At 40.4% G+C, this 23311-nt stretch overlaps 1 protein-coding gene and 1 long non-coding RNA gene across 52 annotated transcripts in view; one reads left to right on the plus strand and one right to left on the minus strand.

The window, feature by feature from the left end:
* Positions 1-4220: 4220 nt before the first annotated feature.
* LOC147372987 (uncharacterized) lies at positions 4221-14799 on the minus strand. 2 transcript variants are annotated; one of them, XR_015164455.1, is made up of 3 exons: positions 14713-14799; positions 13671-13779; positions 4221-4469 (listed from the first exon to the last, which is right to left on the minus strand). It is a non-coding gene; the product is annotated as an uncharacterized LOC147372987 (long non-coding RNA). The 2 variants fall into 2 exon arrangements; XR_015164454.1 differs by having other exon boundaries at positions 14650-14799.
* Positions 14800-15897: 1098 nt separating this feature from the next.
* The window catches only part of WNK1 (WNK lysine deficient protein kinase 1), a 130182-nt gene continuing 122768 nt past the window's right edge, over positions 15898-23311 (plus strand). For all 50 annotated transcript variants that reach the window (XM_086402540.1, XM_086402542.1, XM_086402541.1 and 47 more), the window contains exon 1: positions 15898-17444. In XM_086402540.1, coding sequence (XP_086258666.1) covers positions 16683-17444 — 762 coding nt within the window. In that variant the 5' untranslated portion in view covers positions 15898-16682. The remainder of the gene's footprint in view (positions 17445-23311) is intronic.

The raw sequence follows: 23311 nt of genomic DNA on the forward strand, positions 1-23311 counted from the left end.
CATTAATGAAAAATTATTGGGCATACACACAGATAAGTGGAGAATATGACCCATAATGAGAAAAGTAAATAATCAAACTGACCCAGAACTGATGCAGATGTTAGAATTAGCAGGCAAGGATATTAAAATAGTTATTATAACTCTGTTCCATAGGTTCAAAAGGCTAGAGAAAAGGTTGAATATGTTAAGTAGAAACATGGATGATATTTTTAAAAGACCCAAATTCAACTTACAGAAGTACAAACAATAGTGTCTGAGGTAATGGGTATATTGGGTGGGATTAATGGCAGATTATTTGTAATGTTTTCAAAGCTTGTCCATGTTGTAGCATGTATTAGTACTTCATTCATTTTTATACCTGAATAATATTCCATTGTATGGATATACCACCATTTATTTATCGATTCATTAGTTGATGGACATTTGTTTCTACCTCTTGGCTGTTATGAACAGCACTGCTGTGAAAACTCATGTACACGTTTTTGTGTAGGCATGTGTTATTGCTCTTGGGGATATACCTTGGAGTGGAATTTTCCTAAGCTTCTTTATCCTCTTATCCCCATTTATCAAGTACATAAATAGTCCAATTCCAGCTGGAATTGCTGGAATTACAGGGTAACCCTGTGTTTAACCTTTTGAGGGAGCAGCTGCACCACTTTACATTCCTAACAGCGGTGAAGTCCAGGGAATCTATTTTTTGCTGTTGCTGCTTGTGCTTTTGGTGTCATATCTAAGACACCAGTGCCCAGCTACAGCTCATGAAGATTCATGCCTAGGTTTTCTTTCGCATTTGGATACATGATCCCTTCCAAGTTAATCTTTGTGTGTGGTATAAAGTAGGAACTCACTTTCTTTTTTGTTTCCCTGTGGCTAGTTTGTTGTCCCAGCACCATTTGCTGAAAAACCATTCTTCCCCATTGAGTGGTCTTGGCATTCTTGTTGAAAATAAACTGATCACAAACGGGTGGGATTATTTCTAGTCTCTTAATTCCATTGAGCTGTATGTTTATCTGTATGTCAGTTTCACCCTACCTTGGTTACTGTAGTTTTGTAGTATGTTTTTGAAATCAGAAAATGTGTTTTAATTTTACTCTTGTTTTTCAAGATAGTGTTTGCTATTCCCTTGAAATTCTGTACACCTTTTAGGATCAGCTTGTCAGTGTTTGCAAAAAAGCAAGCTGGGATTTAATAAGGACTGTGATAATCTGTAGCTTAATTAGAGAGTATTGCCAGCTTAACAATATTAATTCTTCCAATCAATGAACACAGGACATCTTTCTGTTTATTGAGGTCTTCCTTAATTTCTTTTTGCAATATGGGTACAAGTTTTACACATCTTTTGCTAAATTCTAATTATTTTATTCTTTTTGATGCTATTGTAAATGGAGTTATTTTCTGAATTCAGTTTGTTCATTGCTAGTATATAGAAATATAATTGATTTTTGTATGTTGTTTGTGTATCCTGTAAACTTGCTGAATTCAATATTAGTTCTTATCATTTTTTAGTAATTCCTTAGGATTATCTATATCATGTCACTTGCAAATAAGCATAGTTTTCCTTTTTTCTAATCTGTTCTTATTTAACTGCCCTGGCTTGAACCTTTCATACAATGTTGAACAGAACTGACAAGAGCGGATATTTTTGTCTTGTTCCAGATCTTAGAGGAAAGCACTGTCTCTCACCATTGAGTACAGTGTTTGCTGTGGATTCAAATTATGTTTACTTTTAATTAAGCATTTTTGTAAATTCATCCAATATTTTACACATAGTTTTGAAATTTACTAATCTCTCAATTACCTATTGAGAGTGAACAGAGCTAGTTTTATCTTCTGAATGTGACTTACAAACACGTAAGCCCTGCTGCAAATTTGTTTCTATTTGGTGCTGGCGATAACCAAAGAAAAAAGATATTTGACCTTACATTAACATTCCCCGAGGCTGTCTTAAGCCTGATGCTAATTTGATGGAGTTAATAGTTAATTTTTATAATCCCTCTAATGGCTCTGTGGATGATCACAATGCTCTGTGCACAATAGGTTCTCAATAAATATTGATATTCTTTGGAAGGAATGATGCTAAAGCTCAAACTCCAGTACTTTGGCCACCTCATGTGAAGAGTTGACTCATTGGAAAAGACTCTGATGCTGGGAGGGATTGGGGGCAGGAGGAGAAGGGGACGACAGAGGATGAGATGGCTGGACGGCATCACTGACTCGATGGACGTGAGTCTGAGTGAACTCCGGGAGTTGGTGATAGACAGGGAGGCCTGGCGTGCTGCGATTCATGGGGTCGCAAAGAGTTGGACACGACTGAGCGACTGATCTGATCTGATCTGAATTGATCATAGGAGAAGGGATAACATGGAAAAATAAAACCCAAAGATAATCCAACATTCAAATTTTAGCCACTAATTTTTATCCCAACATCGCTCTCCAATTTCCCCTCTAAGCTTCTATATCCTTTTGTGCTCTTTATCGAGTGTGTAAGTAGCCTAGACTATAGACACTCAGAGAAGAGAGGAGAAAGTTCTGGTTAATCCACAGACACTCCAATTCGAATCTGAGTTATCCAATGGGGTTTGTACACAATTCTGTGATCTTAAAACAAATCCTTATCATCAGGAAAAGTAATTCCCTATTGGCACTCAACAAATATTTGGCAGTTTAAAAATAATATTCTAGGTTTAACAAACCTGGCTAGTAGATGAATGTAAGATTCTTGGGATGATAGTTTCTTTAGGCCATAGTTTCTAAATCTATTTTTTAAAGTGGGGTGGGGTAGGGTAGGGTGTGGTATGGTGAGGGATGGGCTTCCCAAGTGGCACTAGTGGTAAAGAACCCGCCTGCCAATGCAGGAGCCACAAGAGATGTGGGTTTGATTCCGGGGTGGGGAAGATCCCCTGAAGGAGGACATGGCAACCCACTCTGATATATTTGCCTGGAGAATCCCATGGACAGAGGAGCCTGGTGGGTTACAGTCCATAGGGTCACAAAGAGTCGAACAGGACTGAAGTGACTTGCCACACACACACAGGGTGGGGAATAGGACCAGGTTATCTCTAAGGGTTTTTCAATTTTCTTCTAAGACCCTATTTTATGATTCTATTTAAGTCATCTTTCTTTCTTGGAAGCTACTACTTTAGATGCTCCATTGATTGTAACCAAAAAGCACCAGGTAGATAAAAACACTTCTCATTCTTATTTGGGGGTGGTGTAAAGGGGTGCTAAGGAAATCTGCCTGACATTGTCAAGGATCAGGGAATGAAAAAATTATTAAGAGTTGAGAGTCCTTAATGGTCATCCAAATCAATCTACCATCCATTGTGGGAATTCCCTTCAATATCATGTACAGATCAGTCATCTAGCTTCTGTCTGAATGTTTCCTATAGTAGGGAGTTCACTGACTCACAGGACAGTTGATCCCAATTTAGGGCAGTTTTAATTATTAGCAAATTCTTGCTTATATTAAGCTGAAATGTGTCTCCTGGTATCGCCTACCAGTCTGGCCTTTGGAGACACCCAGTTCGTTTGCCTGGAGAATGCATGTGCTTAAACAACCTTGTGGGCTTTTGTTGTTGTTTATGTATTTGGCTGCACCATGCGGCATGCAAGAGATTTGTCCCTGACCAGGGATTGAACCCATGCCCCCTGCAGTGGAAGCACAGAGTCTCAACCACTGGATGGCTTGGGAAGTCCCCCAGCCTCGTGTCTTAAAAATCCCAAATTCAGTGTTAAGGAAGTCTTGGATCATCATCTGCAGATGTAGTTTCCTCTCTCAGGATTTCAGCTCTGGTTCCAGATTGCATATCAGTCAAAGAGAATGAAAGAGCAACCTTGGCACTTGCTATTTGCCCAGAAAAGTTTGTTTTCAGTTCTTTCTCACTAGCACGTACAAGGGGAAAAAAAATATCCATAAGCTACACTAAGATCCAATGCCTTGGCCTAGCTAGATGTGATAATTTGGACTAAGACAGCCCACTGGTCACTGGCTGGGTGACCAGGGCATCACGCTTCCCTTTCTGTGTATTCATTTTCTCACCTGTTTTATCTGCACCCCTCACCCCTCCTCAAAGGGAGTTCAGGAAAATGACAATAATAGTATGGCTATGTGAAAAGCTTTGAGTTTGAAAGATTCTAGGGAAATACAGGATGCTATTAGACTGGACCTGTCCTGAGAAATAACAACTAAAGGCCAATGAACACACTTAAAGAATTAAAACTATGGTAAAATAACTGTATGCCATTGCATCACCTTTCAAACACACAGACATGCAAACCCAGCTGGAAAACCATCTCATCCTAAATTAAATGTGAGGGTTAGGACTGTCTTCAGGTTGAGTCACACGGATCGCCCCTGCAAGTTCCGCGACTACTGTCAATCTTAGCTGTGCAGTGGGCTCTTGTCAGGATCAGGCACATCAGACTTCACTGGACACAACATTGACTGTTCCTGGTGCCTGTATTTTTACCTGAAAAAATAATAAAGGTCTTTTTAAAAAAAAAACAAAAACTCCAGTTAATACTAAATAAATACTGAAAGATTACAGTGTGTTAGACGCTGACAAGATATCATAATATCTAAATGAATTTATTGACCTTTAAATGAAGCTTGGCCCACATGTCTGTCTGTCACAATTTCCTACTTATTTCCTTCCCCACTTTTTCCCCATTGTCAACTCTTGTTATTCTCAGTGGTCATGGAAAAAGAAATATATTAGTTTGAGTGATGAAAACAACACAGGCTGGCAGGTTCTTTCTCTTCCTTTACTGAACTATTTTCTTTCTTTTAAAATATAATTGACATACAACAATATATCAGCTTCAAGTGTCAACATAATGATGTGGTATCTGTATATATTTCAAAATGATAAGGGCAGTAAGTCTAGCTAACATCTTTTAAGAGAGCTATTTCTAATCAGACTCATTACAGAGCTTCTAACAGTAAGAATCGAAGGCTCTGACACGAGCTTATACTGACAAACACAATCTCAGGAAGAAGTTCCCTTTGGTTCTCTCCCCAACTCCTCTAGAGAATGTGCTAGTGATAATACCCAGTGAAATAATACCCAGTGAATATCCAGTGAAAATATTACATATTTTCTATGTGTAATTACAATGCAACAGGACTATCAGATTGCATTAAGTTTGAAGTGTTCTTTTCATGAAGGAAATTGGCATTTGTATTATTGGAGAGAGAAACCAGTTTTGGGGAAGGAGGAATGAATATAAAGATGTAGGGCAAAGTGGACAAGTGAGGTTAGAGAGGTAAATAATTGAAGCTTTATATCCTATAGGTAGTACTTGAATAATAATAATTTTAAAGGCTGTCTTAAGGGAAGTCTGTTGATGTGCTAGTCCTGAAAGAGAGGAAGGAGGTCTCTGTCACAGCGGGGTCAGCTCACATTTTACCCTCTTTCTATTCCCCACGACAGGTAGCTTCCCCTATGGGCCTGGGGATAGTGACAGACCCTCCAAAGGCATCTTGTATATGCTTGTATATGGGGGTGAAATGTTGGTAACAACTTCAAAGTCCAAAACTGAAGTTCAACCATGTGATGAAAGATTATTCTGACACGTAAAATAATATTGTATATTTAAAAATTAGTGATAATTTTGATGGAAATATGATTAGTGTTAGGTTAAAAATAAAACAACACATACGTTAAAAAAAAAGAAAGTAAGAAATATACCCATAAATAAAAACACAGATAAAATATTGGAAGGGAATATACCAAAATATTAGTGTGGTTATTTCTCTATGGCAGAATTATGACTGATTTTTACTTTCCCCCCTTATATCCTATTTTGTAAATTTTCTAAAAATAATATGTATACTCCTGGAATAATAAAACAGTGAAGGTTGGTTTTTAAAGAGTGTTAACAGATAAATAAAATGGTTTTCCATTCTTTAAACAGATAAAATAATGTAATTTAAAAAAATATGTCCTTTGTTGTTCTGATGAATAGAATTTATTATAAACCTGGTTTGTTGTGTGTGAGTGTTTATAAATGTAAGTGAGTGTGTATAAATATGTGTGTGTGTATAAATGTGTACGAGTGTGTATAAATGTGTCTGTGTGTGTATAAATGTGTGTGAGTGTGTATAAATGTGTGTGTGTTGTGGGGGAGATCTTGGATACACAGAGTTAAATTTAACCTTTCAAATTAATCACATGGTTGACATCTGCTATGACCAGGGCCCCATCCCAGGTATTGTACAGGATACGGTTTTTATGAAGCACACACCTTGTTTATAGAAGGCCTACATCCGATGTGGAAAAAAAGGCTTAAATATGTGGAAAAGTCAGTAACAATCACCATAACAAGCCGATGGGTTTTTCTGCCAGTTGTTACATGATGTTCTGTTCATGTAATTTGATGATCAGAAGACGCTTCTTCTTCTTTTTTTTTTAGAAGCTGCTTCTTGAGAGGACCTGTCCACTTGAAAACATCTTAGTCAGTGTTTTTTGGGATGTTATCTGTCTTTAGGTAATAACCATGTGTCACAGGAATCTGCTGACTTAAGACATTTTCCCCCATTTATAAAAAGTTGAAATAAAATTGATTTGGCAATAAGATAGGGGCTAAGTCTTTAAAAGGGTTTTAAATTTCTCTTCAGGCCAGGTTCAGCCTTTGGGCCTCCTTCTAATTACTACCTGTGACAATTTTTTCTAACCAGTGCCTAGCACTTATGTCCTGATTCTTGGGTAGCTAATCCAACACTTCAATCTGTCCTGGTTTGTTATAGGCAGAGACAAGTGATAAGATTGCCCAATCCTCTTGTGTCATAACTTAATACCTCTGTTGAAGCTCGGTGATCAGGGCTGCAGAGATGTGCAGATAGACAGCTAAAATCAGCCTAGCAGTTGAAAAGGTCTGCTTTGACAAGCTGCTCCCAACATGTGCTAAGCTATGAAGCAATAGCAATATTGTCTTGTCTTTTTCTAGGAAACCCCTACATCCAAATTTAGATACCACATGCACATCCCTAACCCAGTAGAATCATGACTTTTGTTACTGTTTAGCACCCTTATTCAAGAATTAAAATCATATTGCATATAAAGTATGAAATCAGACATACTCTCTCTGCAGTGGGAACCTAATCAGGAGATGCACATAAAAGAAACCGAGAAGTGCTTTAGGGGAGTGTGATGGAGGGGGAGTCTTGGAGAGGGAAAGAAAGAATCATTTTAGGATTTTCTTAGAGAAATTATGAAGAAACTTCACTGGAAGTCCCAAGGGGAGTAGGCTGAAGTAACTTGCCACTCTGACAAAGGAAAACCCACTTGTTATGAATTCAGTTAGAGGAAGAGTCCAGCTCTGCCAGAGTCTCATCCACTATACCCCTGGGTGGTCCAGGCTCCTCTTCCTTCATCTTTCCCTGTTGTCGCCTTGTGTGTGCGTGTGTGCTAAGTCGCTTCAGCTGTGTCTGATTCTGTGCAACCCTATGGACTATATATAGCCCGCCAGGCTTTTCTGTCCATGGAATTCTCTACGCAAAAATACTGGAGTGGATTGCCATGCTCTCCTCCAGGGGATCTTCCTGACCAAGGGATCGAACCTGCATCTCTTGTATTGGCAGGTATGGTCTCTACCGCTAGCACCACCTGGGGATCCTTGTACTGTGTATAATTTTAGGAGCTTTGTGATTCAACTGGAGAAAGATGAGCCTACTACTTAAGGACTACTAGTATTGTCTTAAAATAATGTATACTTCTGTCTACTGTAGATCATTACTCAGTGTAGAACTTGGAGCTCTTTTCCTAATTCTCAGCCATCCTAAGAGAACAAATTTTACAATGTCTTCAATTGGTCTAAATGCATACAGACATTTGGAAGATGAACTATTATTGCTGTTGTTACTGAATTTGCTAAATATTCTTTCTAGTTACAGAGTTAATCTGACTGTAATCTGTGAAGATTAATAAGCAAATTATGTTCAGTAAAATCATTTTAAGAGAAATGTTATTAAATTATGAATGTTAAAGTAGCACATATACTTTTCCTTGATCATTAATGACTGGTTTGGCAGAATTATATGCCACTGAAAAAATCTTCTTTGCATAGTTTTTATTGTTGTTCAGTCACTAAGTCATGTCTCATTCTTTGTGACCCCATGGACTGCAGCACTCCAGGCTTTCCTGTCCTTCACTATCTCCCTGAGTTTATTCAGGTTCATATCCATTGAGTTGGTGATGCTATCTAACCACCTCATCCTCTGTTGTCCCTTTCTCCTCCTGCCTTCAGTCTTTCCCAGCATCAGGGTCTTTTCCAGTGAGTCAGATCTTTGTATCAGGTGGCCAAAGGATTGGAGCTTCAGCTTCAGCATCAGTCCTTCCAATGAATATTCAGGATTGATTTCCTTTAGGATTGACTGGTTTGATCTCTTCGCAGTCCAAAGGACACTCAAGAGTCTTCTCCAGCTCCACAATTCTTGATTCTAAGGCATCAATTCTTTGGTGCTCAGCTTTCTTTATGGTTCAACTCTTACATCTGTACGTAACTACAGGAAAAACCATAGCTTTGACTATGCACACCTTTGGTGGCAAAATGGTGTCTCTGCTTTTTAATACACTTTCTAGGTTTGTCATAACTTTCCTTCCAAAGAGCAAGTGTCTTTTAATTTCATGGCTACAGTCCCTGTCCAAAGTGATTTTGGAGCCCAGTAAAACAAAATCTGTCACTGCTTCCAGTTTTTCCCCATCTTTTTGCCATGAAGTTTTGGGACCAGATGCCATGACTTCGTTTTTTGAATGTCGAGTTTTAAGCCAGGTTTTTTACTCTCTTTCACCTTTATCAAGAGGCTCTTTAGTTCCTCTTTACTTTCTGCCATTAGAGTGGTATCATCTGCATACCTGAGGTTGTTGATATTTCTCCCAGCAGTCTTGATTCCAGCTTGTGATTTGTTCATCCAGCCTGGCATTTTGCACGATGTACTCTGCATGTAAGTTAAATCAGCAGGGTTTCAGTATACAGCCTTGACGTACTCCTTTTTCAATTTTGAACCCATAAGTTATTCCACATCCAGTTCTCACTGTTGCTTCTTGACCTGCATACAGGTTTCTTCGGAGACAGGTAAGGTGGTCTGGTATTCCTATCTCTTTAAGAATTTTCCACTTTGTTATTTATTTTCTGGTTTTTGAGGTATAATTTATGTACAGTTAAAATTCACCTATTTAAAGTGTACTGTTTAATGAGTTTTGAATGAATACAGCCCATACCTACCACCAAAATCAAGATAGAAAATATTTCCTTTACTTTAAAAGTTCCGTGTTCCTTTGCAGTCAGTCCCCTTTGCCCCTTCTTACCCCTGCCCCAGGAATAGATCAGTTTCTATAATTTTACCTTTTCTAGATTCACATGTAAGTGAAATCAGTCACCTTTCACGTCCGACTTCTTTCAGCTAGCATCATGCTCTTGAGATTCATCCATATTACCGTACATATCAGTAGTTTGTTTGTATAGCATTCCAGTACATGGAAATACCAATTTACTTATCCATTCAATTGCCTGTCAATAGATATTTGTTGTATTTCCAGTTTGGGGCTATGGTGAATAAAATTGCTCTGAAATGTCTTTGTGTAGACACATATTTCCATTTCTCTTGGGTGGGTATCTAGCAGTGGATTTGTTGGATTATATAGTTAAGTGTATGTTCAACTTGATTACAAAGTCACACTATTTTCCATACTGGCTGTACCATTATATGTGTGATAGAAACAGATACTTTGCATTCTCGCCACCACTTGGTATTCTCTTTTTAATTTTAGCCATTCTAGTAAGTATGTGATGATATTACATTGTGATTTTAATTTTCACTTTGTCAGTGACTATGATGCTATACATCTTTTCATGTGGTTATCTATCATCCATTTATCTTTTTTGATAAAGTATCTGCTCAAATCTTTTGCACACTTTTATTGCACTCACTGTTTATCTTAATGTTGAGTCGTAAGAGTTCCCTACATATTCTGTTTACAAATATTTTTCCTGATATTTGTTTTGAAGTATTTACTCTAAGTCTGTGGCCTTTTCATTTTGGTAACACTTCTTTTGAATGACAAATTGTTTAAATTTTTATGAAGTCCAGTTTAACAATTTTTCCTTTATGTGCATTTTGTGTCTTAAGAATTCTTTGCCTAACCCAAGGTCACATTGATTTTCTCCTATGTTTTCTTTTGGAAGTTTTATAGTTTTAACTTATATTTAAGTGTATGATCCATCTCGAGTTAATTTTCAGTATTGTATGAGGAAAGGATTAAGGCTCATTCTCTAGCATTGGGGTAGGCCTTGTCCTGGGACTTCAGTAAAGTTAAGTGTCATTTCATTCCCTTTCTCCAACGGGGAGGGTATCTCTCTTCACATTGGGCTGCCTGGGATTGGGGAAGGGGTGCTAAGGATAAGGTAAAACTGTCTTTCCTTCCCTCTTCAATGCATCTTATTTCTCTGCTTTACCTGGGTGCTCTAATTGCCACTTAAAATCCTTAGCTCTTGTGAAGGTATTTTGGCATGTGGATATTCGTTCAAGTTGATATTTCTATGAGGGAGCAGTCATTGGAAACTTGCTGAAGTCTGAAAGCCAAATGATATGTTTTAAAATTTTTAATTTTCAATTGTCCATTGCTTGTATATAGAAATGCAATTAATTGGTTTTTGTATATTGACCTTGTATCCACTATCCATGTTAAATCATTTAGTTCTAGTAGGGCCTTTTTTTTTTTTTTGCATTCCTTGGGTTGTTTCTTTACTGTCTACATGTGTCTCATCTTTTTTCCTCTCTTAGTGCGTTGGTTAGGACTGCTAGTACCATGTTATATAAAGTGGTGGGAATGAATATTCTTATTTGCCATCCTAGAAAGCATTTGTTCTACCATTAAGCATGATGTTAGCTCTAGGTTTTTTGTAGATGTACTTTATCATGTTGAAAAAGTTCCCTTTTATTTATAGTCAGCTGAAGGGTTTTTTTTATATATATATATATATATAATGAACAGTTGTTGAGTTTTTTGTTTCTTTGTTTTGGCTATGCCATGTGGCTTGCAGGGCTCTTAGTTCCCCAGTTAGGGTTTAAACCCTCAAGCCATGGCAGTGAAAACCTGAGTCCTAACCACTGCACCACCAGGAACTCCTAGTAGTTGAGTTTTGTCAAGTGATTTTTATGCATCTCTTGAGGTGATTGTATGATTTTTCTCTTTTTTGTTTGTTGATAGGGCTTTCCTGGTGGCTCAGTGATAAAGAATACGCCTGCAATGCAGGAGACACCGGTTTGACTCCTGGGTTGGGAAGATCCCCTGAAGGAAATGGCAGTCCATTCCAGTATTCTTGCCTGGAGAATCCCATGAACAGAGGAGCCTGAAAGGCTACAATCCATGTGGTTGCCAATGAGTCGGACATGACTTAGTGACTAAACAAAAAAATTAAGTATTTTCATCCTTAAAAAAGAGGGAGATCCTGTTATATGCTACAAGATGGGTGAAACTTGAGGACATTATGCTAAGTTAAATAAACTAACCACAATAAAAAAAAAAAAACAAAAAATGGCAAATCACACTGATTACTTTTATGTTTACTATTAAATCTTGAGATAAACCCAACATGGACATGATGTATTACCCTTTTAGAAAAAAATCTCTAGATTTACTAAAATTTTGTTTAGGATTTTTACATCATGTTCATGGTAGGTATTGAACTGTAGTTTTCTTTTTGTGTAATATCTTTGTCTGGTTTTGCTAACTAGGTAATGCTAGCCTTATAGTATGAGTTGGGAATTGCTTCTACACTTCTGTTTTTAGAAAAGTTTGTATAGAATTTGTATTATATGGCTATATTTCCTTATGTGCTTGGTATAATTCACCAATTAACTCATCAGGTCTGGAGTTTTCTTTGTGAGAAGATCAACTGTAAATTCAGTTTCTTTGATATAGGGCCACTAAGTTTTCTTTTTTTTCATTAAGTGAACTTTGATAGTTTGTGCTTCAACATACTTGTTCATCTTATTTGTCAATATATCAGCATAAAGTAGTTCAGCATGTTCTCCAATTATCCTTTTAATTTCTGTAGGATTTAATATGATGGCCTCTCTTGTGGTCCTGATATTAGTCAGCTTAATCTTTTCTATTTGGGTATTGCCCAGACTTTAATATTAATACATACAGAAACAATTTTAAAATATAATATATGATCTAATACCTATTATTCTGCAACTTGAGTTTTTTATTTACTATTGTTATGTGACTACATATCTATTTACTTTGTGCTCTTCTATGGCTATATGGTATCAAAATTTATACCATACTTTATTTTCTTGTCAACATACATGCAGATTGTTTCATTTCTTGGTTATAGACAAAGCTGTAGTGGACCTTCTTAGAGTTATTTTTAGTGCATATGCGCAAGCATTTCTCTAAGCTGGGTACCAAGAAGGGAAACTACTGGGTCAATGGCTATGCACACTGCACATTTTAATAAGTACTAACAGACGGCCCTCAAAAAAAGTTGTACTAATTTATGTTATCATTAGCAGCGCATGAGTTTCTCCACACCTCTGTCAACCCTTGATATTATAAATCCATAAAAATTTTGCCAATTTTTTTGAGGGAAAAATACATATCTTATTTTAACTTGCAGTTCCCTAGTTACTGGATTCGTGTGTTTTTTTTTTTTTTGCCATATGCATTTCTTCCTACCTCAGTTTTCTTTTCCTAATTTCTCCCCCTTTTCTATACAGCTATCTTTCTTTTTCTTTATATTTAAGGTGTTATTTATGTATTTTGGCTATTAGGGTTCCAGTATACAGGTTCCAAGTTTTTCTGCCAGCTCATCCTTGTGCTTTATCGATCAGCATTGTCAATTCTAACATAGTCAAATGTTTTTCTTTATGGCTCTTGGCTTGTTCTTTGAAGTCCTTTCCTATCCCATGTTTCCCTATGTTTCAAAAATTCTTAGAGTTCTTTAAAAAAAAAAAAATTAGCTCCTTAAACTGTGTGGATATCAATTTGTAAATGGTGTGAGGTAGACATCTAATTTCTTTTTCAAAGGAATAACTAATTGTTCAAGCACTGTTTATTAACCTTTTCCCACTGACCTGAAGAAGATTGCCATCTTCCTCATTTATGGACCTCGTATGCACACGTTTCTGTATTCTCTCCATTATCTGTGCTTATCACAATAAGCAGACTTAATCTTATGATTTTCCAATATGCTCTGATATGGGGCAAGTCCCACCCCGCCTTTATTTCTTTTATAATAAAAAAAGGTTTCAAAATCTGTTCCTTGTTTAACTGCCTGATTCTCTTTTCTTCCTCTGGTTGCAAGTGACAAAGAGGTGAAATAAGAATTACCAAAAAAAAAAAAAAAAAAAGAATTACCATAGGCAAGACAAGGAGCATGAAGAATGGAGAAAGAGAAATTCTCTTAAGATGGTTTTTAAGATGGCTACCCTATGAATATGCCAAATAAACATGAAATAAGTTTGTGTGTTCAGCCACTGTCTGAATCATTGGTGCCTTTCATTGCTGTTCAGTTACCAATGGCAGGGACCACGTAAACATCAAATGGGAACGGATGGGAGCTAGAAAGAAACATGAATCAGGGTGAGAAAATGAACAGGGACCTAAATGAGTAAAGAACATGGTGAGAGAAAATAAAAACTTGTATTCTTATGGACCCACCTGCCAGGCAGTCCAGTCTCTGCTTAGAGTATCCACTGGGTTCTTTCTGCTACCTCTTGATGCTTTTTATATTTGGATTACAGAGGTCGGTTCTTTACTGGACACCTGACTTTACAGAGAAAGGAAAAGCACGATTTGGGATATAATAATAATGACTCATAGCAAATACCACTGAAAGTGGGTAGGTGTTAAAAAGGGAGCCCAACAAACAAGTGCGGTAGTAAAATATTCACATACACAGTTTAATCTTTAAATCTAGCACTGTACCTGTTTTCCTGGTGAAGCTACCATTACACAAGTTGGAAAAGCCGTCACATGGGTTTTGAGTTAACAATGAAATTATTTACAATGAATTTAGCTGTTCCTGACTGTCGATAGGGCCTGGTGGTTGTCATGCGGCTTGTGTTCAGTGCAGTGTGGCCAGAGCTTCATGGTCCAGTAAGTACGACCAGGTAGTAACAAAGGCTTTCAATGGCCGTTCACATAAACATCCTCATTTTTTATGTTCCCCAAACACGAACTTTGTGAGTTACTGATCTCCTTTCAACTCACCAATATATAATCAATTGTCTCATGTTTTAAAGTAGGCTATTTTCTCTAGTAAAAAGCAACAATTGCGTCAAGTTCTAAGGAGCTGCCTCAAGAAGTCCCATGTAAGAGGCATTTCTCCCCTTTGCACCAAGTTTACAAATGAAGACAAACCACTTAATACACCGTAATGATATTTACCATTACCAAAGCAAATGAGGGAAGGGGATAGTCTCTAAAACAATGGAATGCGAACACTAAGACTTCAGTGGCCCCTACTGAACTGTTTTAAAATGTTCATAATCTGCTAGCTTCATGAAACGTAATAACTGCTGGCTTTACAACAAACTTTTTTGTATACCTAAAGGGTAGCTTTTGATTAAAAACATTAAAAAAAATAGAGTAATTGTTCTACGTATCAGATAAATCGCTCTGGATTGTAGAGCCAGACCTCTCTCTTAAGTGGAGCTCATGCAGCTAGCTTTGGGCATTTGCTAGGAAACGAAGCGCTAACCAATCTTCCGTCCGGCTGCTTCCAACCGCTGGTCTTTCAGTGCGGCCGCACGGCCCGTGCGCTCCGGAGCCGGTCCGCCGCGGGCGCGGGGCCGGGGCCGGAGCCCGGGCGGAGCGCACGCGCGCTCGGAACAGTTGCGCACGTTTCAGCGCTTCCCGCTCCTACCGTTGGGCTTAAGACTTTCAACCGCCGTCTGGGTCCGGCTTCCTGCTCCGTCGGGTGCCCCCTGGTGCTCATCACCTGCACCATCTTGAGTGGCGGCTGCGCGGAGCAAGGGGTCCAGGGAGCCCGAGGATGCTTTCGAGAAAGCCGCACGTCCAAAGCCGGGGTGTGGATCACACGGGCACACTCAGGCACCTCTAAAGGAAGAGGCAGGCTGTTTTTACTAAGCACCAAGAGAGACAGGAGCACATTAAGTTTCATCCAAGTCAACTCAGCTCCTTCAAGTTTGTGGTAAAACCCGCAAAGATACGTAGACCTCGTTTCTTCTCGAATCCATCCCCTCCCGCGCGCTGTGCGCTTTTTCCGGGCGGAGTTCGCTGTGACCCTTGACTGCAGTGGGGCGGCCCGTCTCTGCGAGTCAGAGGATCTGTCCTGGGCTTGAAGCCCAGGATGCGGCCTTAAGTGCCATGGAAGGGAGCTTCCCCCCTCCCCCAGCCAATCAGTGTTATGCACAAAGTCTGTGGCCCGAGCAGAGGGGGTCCGGCTCCTCCCGGCTCTCCGCCCACGCTCCGGTCGCGCCACCGTATTTAAATAGGAACAGCAGCTCGTTTTCCATCCATGGCAATCCCAAGAGCCTGCTCTCTCCTCAGCACAGCATGGTGGGAGCCTCTCCCCTCTTCCTGAGTCCTTCTCTTGTTTTCTCTTCCCTTCTTCCACAATTAATGCCCAAGTCATGCTTTTCCTAGCTAGCGCCCACTAAAGGATGAGGCTTAGCGACCCGCGGTGACGCTCCCATCCGCCTTCCAGAAGAGGCGGTTTCAAAGGGAACTACAGCTCCCGTGGGGCCTCAGGCTAAGCCACCGCAGGGCATCACGGGAGTCGTAGGCGTCTTCTTGCTCTGTCCCGTTCATTCCTCAAGGTGTCAACTACAAGTCCCAGAGCGTCTCAGGGCAAGACAGCCTGCGCGAGAGCCCCGCGAGCGGAGTGGGGGTGGGGCGCCCCGGGCGGCGGGGGGCGGGGCCCGAGCGGGCTGTGTGGAGGCTTCAGATTCCCGGCGCCATTTAGCGCGGAGTTTCGCCGGCGGACGCGGCTCTTCTTCCGCGGCCTCTCTGCACTCATCTCCGTGACAGAAGGCGCCCGACCGGGTGACTGCCCTTACTTCTCCCGGCCCTCCTCGGCCCGGAGGAGCACCGGGCTCGGGCCCTCCCCCACCGGCTCTCCCTCCGTCAGCCCCCGGCCCCGGCCCGGAGAGGAAGGGGTCCGCCCGGCCCGGGGCGGGCGGTGAGGCCCGGGGCCGGGGGCCGCTCCTCCGTGTCGCGCTTCGGCCCCTCGCGTCGGGCAATGGGCGGCCTCTGAGGCCGTCCAGCAGGGCGGGGAGGAGGAGCGGCCGCCTGCCTGGCCGCGAGCCCCATCGCGGCCTCGTCCGCCTCCGCGCCGAGCGGCAGCCGCTCGGGGGTCCAGCCCGCCCCGGGCCGCAGCGGTGGAGAGCCGGCCGCCGCCTCCTTGACTCGGTGCGGGCCGCCGCGCCGCCCCCATGACCGCGCGCCCCCGGCCCTCCAGCCCGCCCGTCCGCCGCTCGCCGCACGATGGGTGCGGGCCGTGAGGCGCCAGCCCCCGTGCCTCCGCCCCGCCGCCGCCCCCGACAAGCGCGCCTCGAGAGCCGCAGCGGCCGCCGCAGCCGGGCCCGCGGGCCCGCCTCCCTCTCGGGCCGCCGAGTCAGTGCTGAGTGAGGGGCCGTCGCCCCGCCGCCCCGGGCCGGCCCCCTTCTTCCGCGAACTCGAGCAGCCCGCCTCGCTCCCGCTCCCACCATGTCTGGCGGCGCCGCCGACCAGCAGAGCAGCGCGCAGGGCTCGCTGTTCCTCTCGCCCCCGGCGCCTGCCCCCAAGAATGGCTCCAGCTCGGACTCCTCGGTGGGGGAGAAGCTGGGCGCCGCAGCGGCCGACGCCGCAGCCGGCCGGACGGAGGAGTACCGGCGTCGCCGCCATACCATGGACAAGGACAGCCGGGGGGCGGCCGCGACCACCACCACAGAGCACCGCTTCTTCCGCCGCAGCGTCATCTGCGACTCCAACGCTACGGCCCTGGAGCTGCCCGGCCTCCCTCTGCCGCTGCCTCAGCCCGGCGCGGCTGCCGTGGTCCCGCAGCGGAGCCCCCCGGAACCCCCGCGCGAGGAGACCCTGATCCCCGCCGCTGCCGCCCAGGTGGCCCAGCAGCCGCCCGCCGCCGCCGCCGCCGCCCCTGAGGAGCCGGTCGCCGCGAGCCCGGCCACCTCTTCGGCCCCGAGCAGCGCGGGCAGAGACCGCCAGGCTGTCCAGCCGGGCCCCGCGGGGAGCCGAGAGGAGCCTCCGACGTCGAGAAGTGGCAGCGGCGGCGGCAGCGCCAAGGAGCCCCAGGAGGAACGGAGCCAGCAGCAGGATGACATCGAGGAGTTGGAGACCAAGGCCGTGGGCATGTCCAACGACGGCCGCTTTCTCAAGTTTGACATCGAGATTGGCAGGGGCTCCTTTAAGACGGTCTACAAGGGTCTGGACACCGAGACCACCGTGGAGGTCGCCTGGTGTGAGCTGCAGGTATACCCCACCTTCTTTCTCTTATAGTGCTGTGGGTCCCACATTTGGCTCGGCCACTTGGCCGAATTTTCCCTTTACGTGTCTTCCTCTTGACTGTTAGCTGCGAGTGGGGGGAGGCCAACTTTCGAAAGAGTCACCAGGATTTGGGGTGTTGGCACAGGTGAGGCGTTAGTATTTGTAGCCAGAGATTCGCTCCTAGGGAAGGAGTGGTGAAAGTCATCCGGATACCAGCGCGTTGCCTCCTCGTCATTGTTTTAGTGTCTGGCAGGAAACCAAATGAGCGGGGAAGTTTTTGAGTTCGGAAAGTACAGTCCTCTTGCCTTGTGTTCATCAGAGGTCTGCAGTGATGAACTGCTCGTGTGTTAGATGCGTGTTTCCATTCCTGAGAACAGGCGGTCTTAAGTTAAGAACGACCTTGCTCACGAATGACCTTCTTTTCGACGAATCTTAGTTGGTGGTCGCACCGGCATCTAATAAACTAAAAAAGGCTTCCTTCACTGGATAGTTTGAGATTAGAAAGTTACAGTTGGGTGTTTGATATCGTTCCACCTGATGATGTTTAAGCAAGTTTTGATAACCGTGAGCAGACGTTGTTATTAAAACTAGTGTGTCTTTAGCCCACTCGCTGTTCTGTGGGTAATACAGGAGCTGATGTAAATTGTGTTTTGAGAGTTGTAATGTCATTATCATTGTTTTAATCTTGTAAAAGATTTTTAAGCTAAACTTTCTCAAGGGTACAAATGAGTGACAAAGGCTTCATTTTTAACCTCTAGGAGGTTTTCATGGTGTAAATAATGGTGTGTCATCCTGGTTGACAAGGTTATAACGGGGTTTGGGCTACTTGTTGGCTTGATCTGTAGCAGCTTGACTGAAGTTGGTCCTCACCTATGTGTGTTCACATAGGTTATTGGAAGAAGTGGAGTTGAACTGAATAAAAAAACCACTGACATTATACGTGAAAAATGCCAGTATCCATATTTTTCTGGCAAAGGAAATGAACCAAGCTGAAATAGGATATGAAAGTACCTGAGTGATCTAGGAATTTATCTATTATCCGTGACCCAATATGTTAACATTTAACCTTTTGAATGTCACCTTCCAAATGACCAAGGTCATATCAAGTGTGAAGGAAAATTAACATGTGGAAGGAAGTAAACTTAAAAAACTGACAAGTTTTTTAGGAATATAATTTCTTAAATTTTATAGTTAGTGATACAGAACTTCTAAAGGCATTGTGAAATAAAAACTCAATTTTGTAGTGTTTTAAGAGTTCGAAAGGTGGTAGACCTGTTTTTTTTTTTTTAATTGTCAAATTATAACTTTATTCTTTGGTCATTCTTACTCAGAAACTTTGATCTGATTTGTTTTGGTTTACAGGCAGAGTATTAGTTACAAGCAAACAAACACCTGTTACGTTTTTAATACCTAAGGTGCTTATTGCTACTGATCCTGTATTGTATTCTTTTATTGTTTCATATTTGAATAGGTGCTTTTTAATAATTTTTCCCCTCTATTTGTTACCTTACTCTCAAGACCAGACCCAAGTAAGTGTTGAGCACTTTATGGATTAACTTTGTTAGATTCAATTTTTAACTTTTAAGACTTCTCAGAATGTATGTTTTTTTTGTCACCTGGAATCTTCAGATAGTTTATTATCTTGAAACTACTGATACAGTGGGTGAAAAAAACCTCAGTTTGTCTAATGTCACGATTTTGTCTAAGCTTCTCATTTTTTTTTTCTAGAACTCATGAATGTATGATTTTTGTTCTCTAGGCATGGTCATGGTTAAACAAAAGAATATCTTCTCTCTATGTATAACAGTGCCATATTATTTTTATGCTAGTTTGGAATTTGGCTGGAGAACCAAATGAAAATGCATTTGAGTGGTACCCTGCTTTGGAACCTTCCTTTTATGATCCTACTTTGACAGTTTTCCATTTTTGTTTTTAAAATGTGATTATCTTAGTCCCAAGATCTTTTATAGCAGTAGTTGGACAGTATTTATGATGTTTTGGCCAAAACACTTGATAACAACCTACTCAGTAGGTTAGTGGTTGAGTTATTGTCTTTGGATCTAAATTCAAGGACAAGCCAAAGGATTACTAAATCATTGGGGAAAAAATAAACTTTTTTCACTAAATGTATACTTACTACAAATTTTTCTGTAGGAAGACTGGAGAAATATTGTGTTGTTGAGTTAAAAATGTCATGTATTAAAACTGGAAGAAATCTTAGGCTATTCTGCCCAGCTTCTTATTTGATAAATGAAGAACCTGAAGTAGAGTAACTTATTTGTAAATGACTTTCTTGGGTTGATAAGGAATAAAAGTAACTGGTTAGGATCTAATAATTTGAGAAATGTTAAAGCATTTGTAGTCTAGTAGATGGTTAATTAGTAAATCTCAAATGAAGCAGTTCTGTTTTTGATGTGGAAGTTACTGTCAGATTTTTGGAGAGATCTGATCCTGTAACCCTGGCAGATTCCAGACTTATGATGTGGGTAGCGATTTTATCACTTCAAATGGAGAAATAAATAGGCTTTTGGGGATGAAGGATGGATGGGTGTGGTATGTGAGTCAAATTTGTTTCCATCAAGCCTATTTTTAGAGTCACAATATGCATAGTTATCTATTAAAACAAATACTGACTCTTAATATGTGGGTAGTACTTTGATACTACAGGATCTTAAGTGATAACTGAGATCCATTAAGGTGCACATTTACTTACCTGGTTTTACTAGGCAGGTGATGTGCCTTAATTTTACTTCTCTTTTGGCTTGATCAGAAAATGTTGTTACTGCTGGACTTTACAGAATTTACATTGCCTTTTTTAGGGAGGGTTTGTTTTTGTTTTAAAGAAACATAGCATAATTGCTTTGATAAAACATAATTATACACTGCGATTCATTTACTTTAAGCACTTCTGCCCATGCTGCTTCTAAATACAGAGTTCACTGAATATATTGATAAGATTATTTCCAGATCTGCCTGAAAGGAGAAGTCAAATCATAAATTTTGATTAAACTCCAAAATACTTAGTGTATGCTTTTTTCTGGCTTTTAGCAAGTTAAGGCTCATGTCTCATCATGAGTATATGATATCAATGTTTTATGAAAAGTTTTTTGATGGTGTGTAGAAATTTGTTGTGGTTCTGTGATTAAGAAACCATAACTTATTCTTTGTTCTTAATTCATTGAACTGTTATTCCCATTTTGAATAGTGAGGATTTTTCTTACCTTAATGTTTTAAATTTGTGCCACATTCCTTGGTTTTTAGGAATCTGTACTAACTTTTAGTCTCAGAAACTAAATTTCAGAGAATAGTCTTTGGAGTCTTTTTGCTTTTAAATTTTCAGAGCCACTGATTTGTTGGAGTATGGGCAAAATTCAGGTAGCTCAAGGGTAGCTGCTGTGCAAATTAAAGAATGATTGGTGACTTGTTTGAAGTAATCCTTTGTCCCTTCTCAACAGGACAGAATAATAATTAAAGACAGAATAATTTTGGCTAGGTAAGAGTTAATTTAAAATATATGTAGACTTATTGTTTGAAGAAATAACCTTTGTACAGGACAAAGATTATATTTAGGTTGTTTTTTTTTTTAATATAGTTCTTTGTTTTAGGGGCTTAAATGTTTTCCATTTTTCTTACCTTTTTTCAGATCTTTAGTATCACAATTGTTTGTAGTGTAAGAACTTGGGAAGAGATTGTTTTTGTGTAAAACAAACTGGGACTCTATTGTGGGTGACTGAGTTCATTTCTTGACATTCAGATTCTAGTGCAAGATCCTGGTCATTTAGAGTCATCTTGGTTAATCCCTGTGGAAACATTCAGCTAAAACTGGGCTCTCATTTTCAGAAATCAGCTTGATTTCAGAAATCAAGTGTGTTATTTGTGTTTCCTGATAAGTTAGTATTTTAGATAAAGCTGTAAAAACTGCAAGAATGGTTATGTTCAAATTATAATTTCTGAAAATGTTCATATACTGTGAAAAATTCACAATAATTGGTTTCTAGGTTTTGCTATGCCAGTTCTTTATATTTACTTATTGTTCGCATTTTATATTTTTTTTGGTCCTGTATTAAAAATCAAGTGTGCGGGATTAGGTGAGACTTAGCATGACCTGCACTTGGATTTGGAAAAGGCACTCTTTTTCTGCAGTATAACACAGTGATTAAGAACTAAAATGCCTGACTTTCCATTCAAATCCTGGCTCAGCTAATGATTGTGTAACCTTGGGTAAACTTCTTTGTTAGTTCCTTACCTGTAAAGTGAAATGTAATGAGTGCCTATTTTACAGAGTTGTTGTGATGATTAAATGAATTAGGATATATAAAAAACTTCTAGCACCGAATGTGGCACATATATATTAACTGTGATGATGCAGCATCTTTTTTTTAGGCTACCTTTTTGAGGGTACTGATGAAAATTTTGATTTGTTTACATTTATTCTTGAAAAATATAGCAAACCTCCATACTGTTGCTACCATTCTTACAGGAGAAATGTTGGAATTGAACATGGTGTCATCAGTGTTTTCACATCCTTTAACTTTACCTGTCCTCTGCCTAACTTCCTCTTGTTAATTTCATAACTTGTTGCTCCCAAATGGCAGTCTTTCTGAATGACTAGTTTCCAGAATTTGCTGAGATCTTTGCTCTTGGGATCATTCTTTCTTCACATTGATTAAAAATCATTTACATTCTTTGTCTATTCCATTAGTCTTTGAGCTCTTTGAAGACATAAGTAGATGCTCCATATACTTTGGTAAGTATTAAATTTTTTCTGTTACTAAGTTAGAAATAGTTGTAGATCTCAGGGTTTTTTCATCCATATTCCTTGCCTTTCATTGGTCCACAGCAGATTCTCTAATCTTGTATTTTGAGATTTCACTCTGGTATAATACAACACATATAGCAGAAACCAGCTCTGAGGCAGATAACTTGGATTCTGTGTTACCCAATTATCTGACCCTGAGTAAGGAACTTAACTCTGTAAGACTGATTTATTAGTAACATGTCTTATTGACTTCACAGGATTGCTGAGGAGCAACTGAAATACTATGTGAAGGTACTTTGAAAAATGTATGATACTTCAAAGAAAAATCCATTTCGAAGGCTATTAATTATCACTTGTTACAGATTAATTATTTTAAACTTCGTAGTTGGGTTTTAGGAGCATATTGTTCAGTTTAAGGGTTTTATTAAATCTTAAGTTGAGTTTAAGGGTTTTATTAAATCTTAAGACAGCTTTTAGACTGAAGAGCAGCTTTTGGACTGAAAAGAAATTGCCAGAAGCTTTTCTTAAGAGTGTTTTTGTTTGGAAGAGGATTATGCCTTTGACAACTGGCAGGCTTAATTTTGTGTGTGGCTCTAAAAAGATTGGTTATTGATATGTTCTTCAGGAGAGAAGAAACTTTAGTATTTGCTTGGTTTTGTGGTTGACTTCATTGTAGACTATCTCTACCTGAATTTGTATTAATTTAGCTTTTCGAGTGGGCTTTCATAAATAATTTAGTTTTTGATGTTCTGACTTGAGTCTTGGCATTGTAAGATTGACATATTAAATGTGCTGTGCTAAGTTAATGTGCTTAATGATTTTTAGAAAAGAATCGTCAGATAAGCTTTGTCATCACAAGCAAATACAGTTTTCCCTGAAATTTAAGAAATATTAAGAAATTAAGATTTTAAGAATAATTTAAGAAAATGTTTGGAAATCTGCTTGGTATAATCATATTCAGGTTAGTTAAGAAAATCCACTGTTTTTGTAGATGCCTTTTGAGCTGCTAGGGTGCAGTTTCTCAGACACAGGTGATCTGTGTTTTCGTCATTAGGTACCTGGTGAATGGTGTTGAGTTAATCGAGCACTAATA

This window comes from Bos grunniens, chromosome 5, assembly GCF_055505025.1.
Source record: "Bos grunniens cultivar Pamir isolate PY7600 chromosome 5, Bosgru_T2T1.0, whole genome shotgun sequence".
Lineage (NCBI taxonomy): Eukaryota > Metazoa > Chordata > Mammalia > Artiodactyla > Bovidae > Bos > Bos grunniens.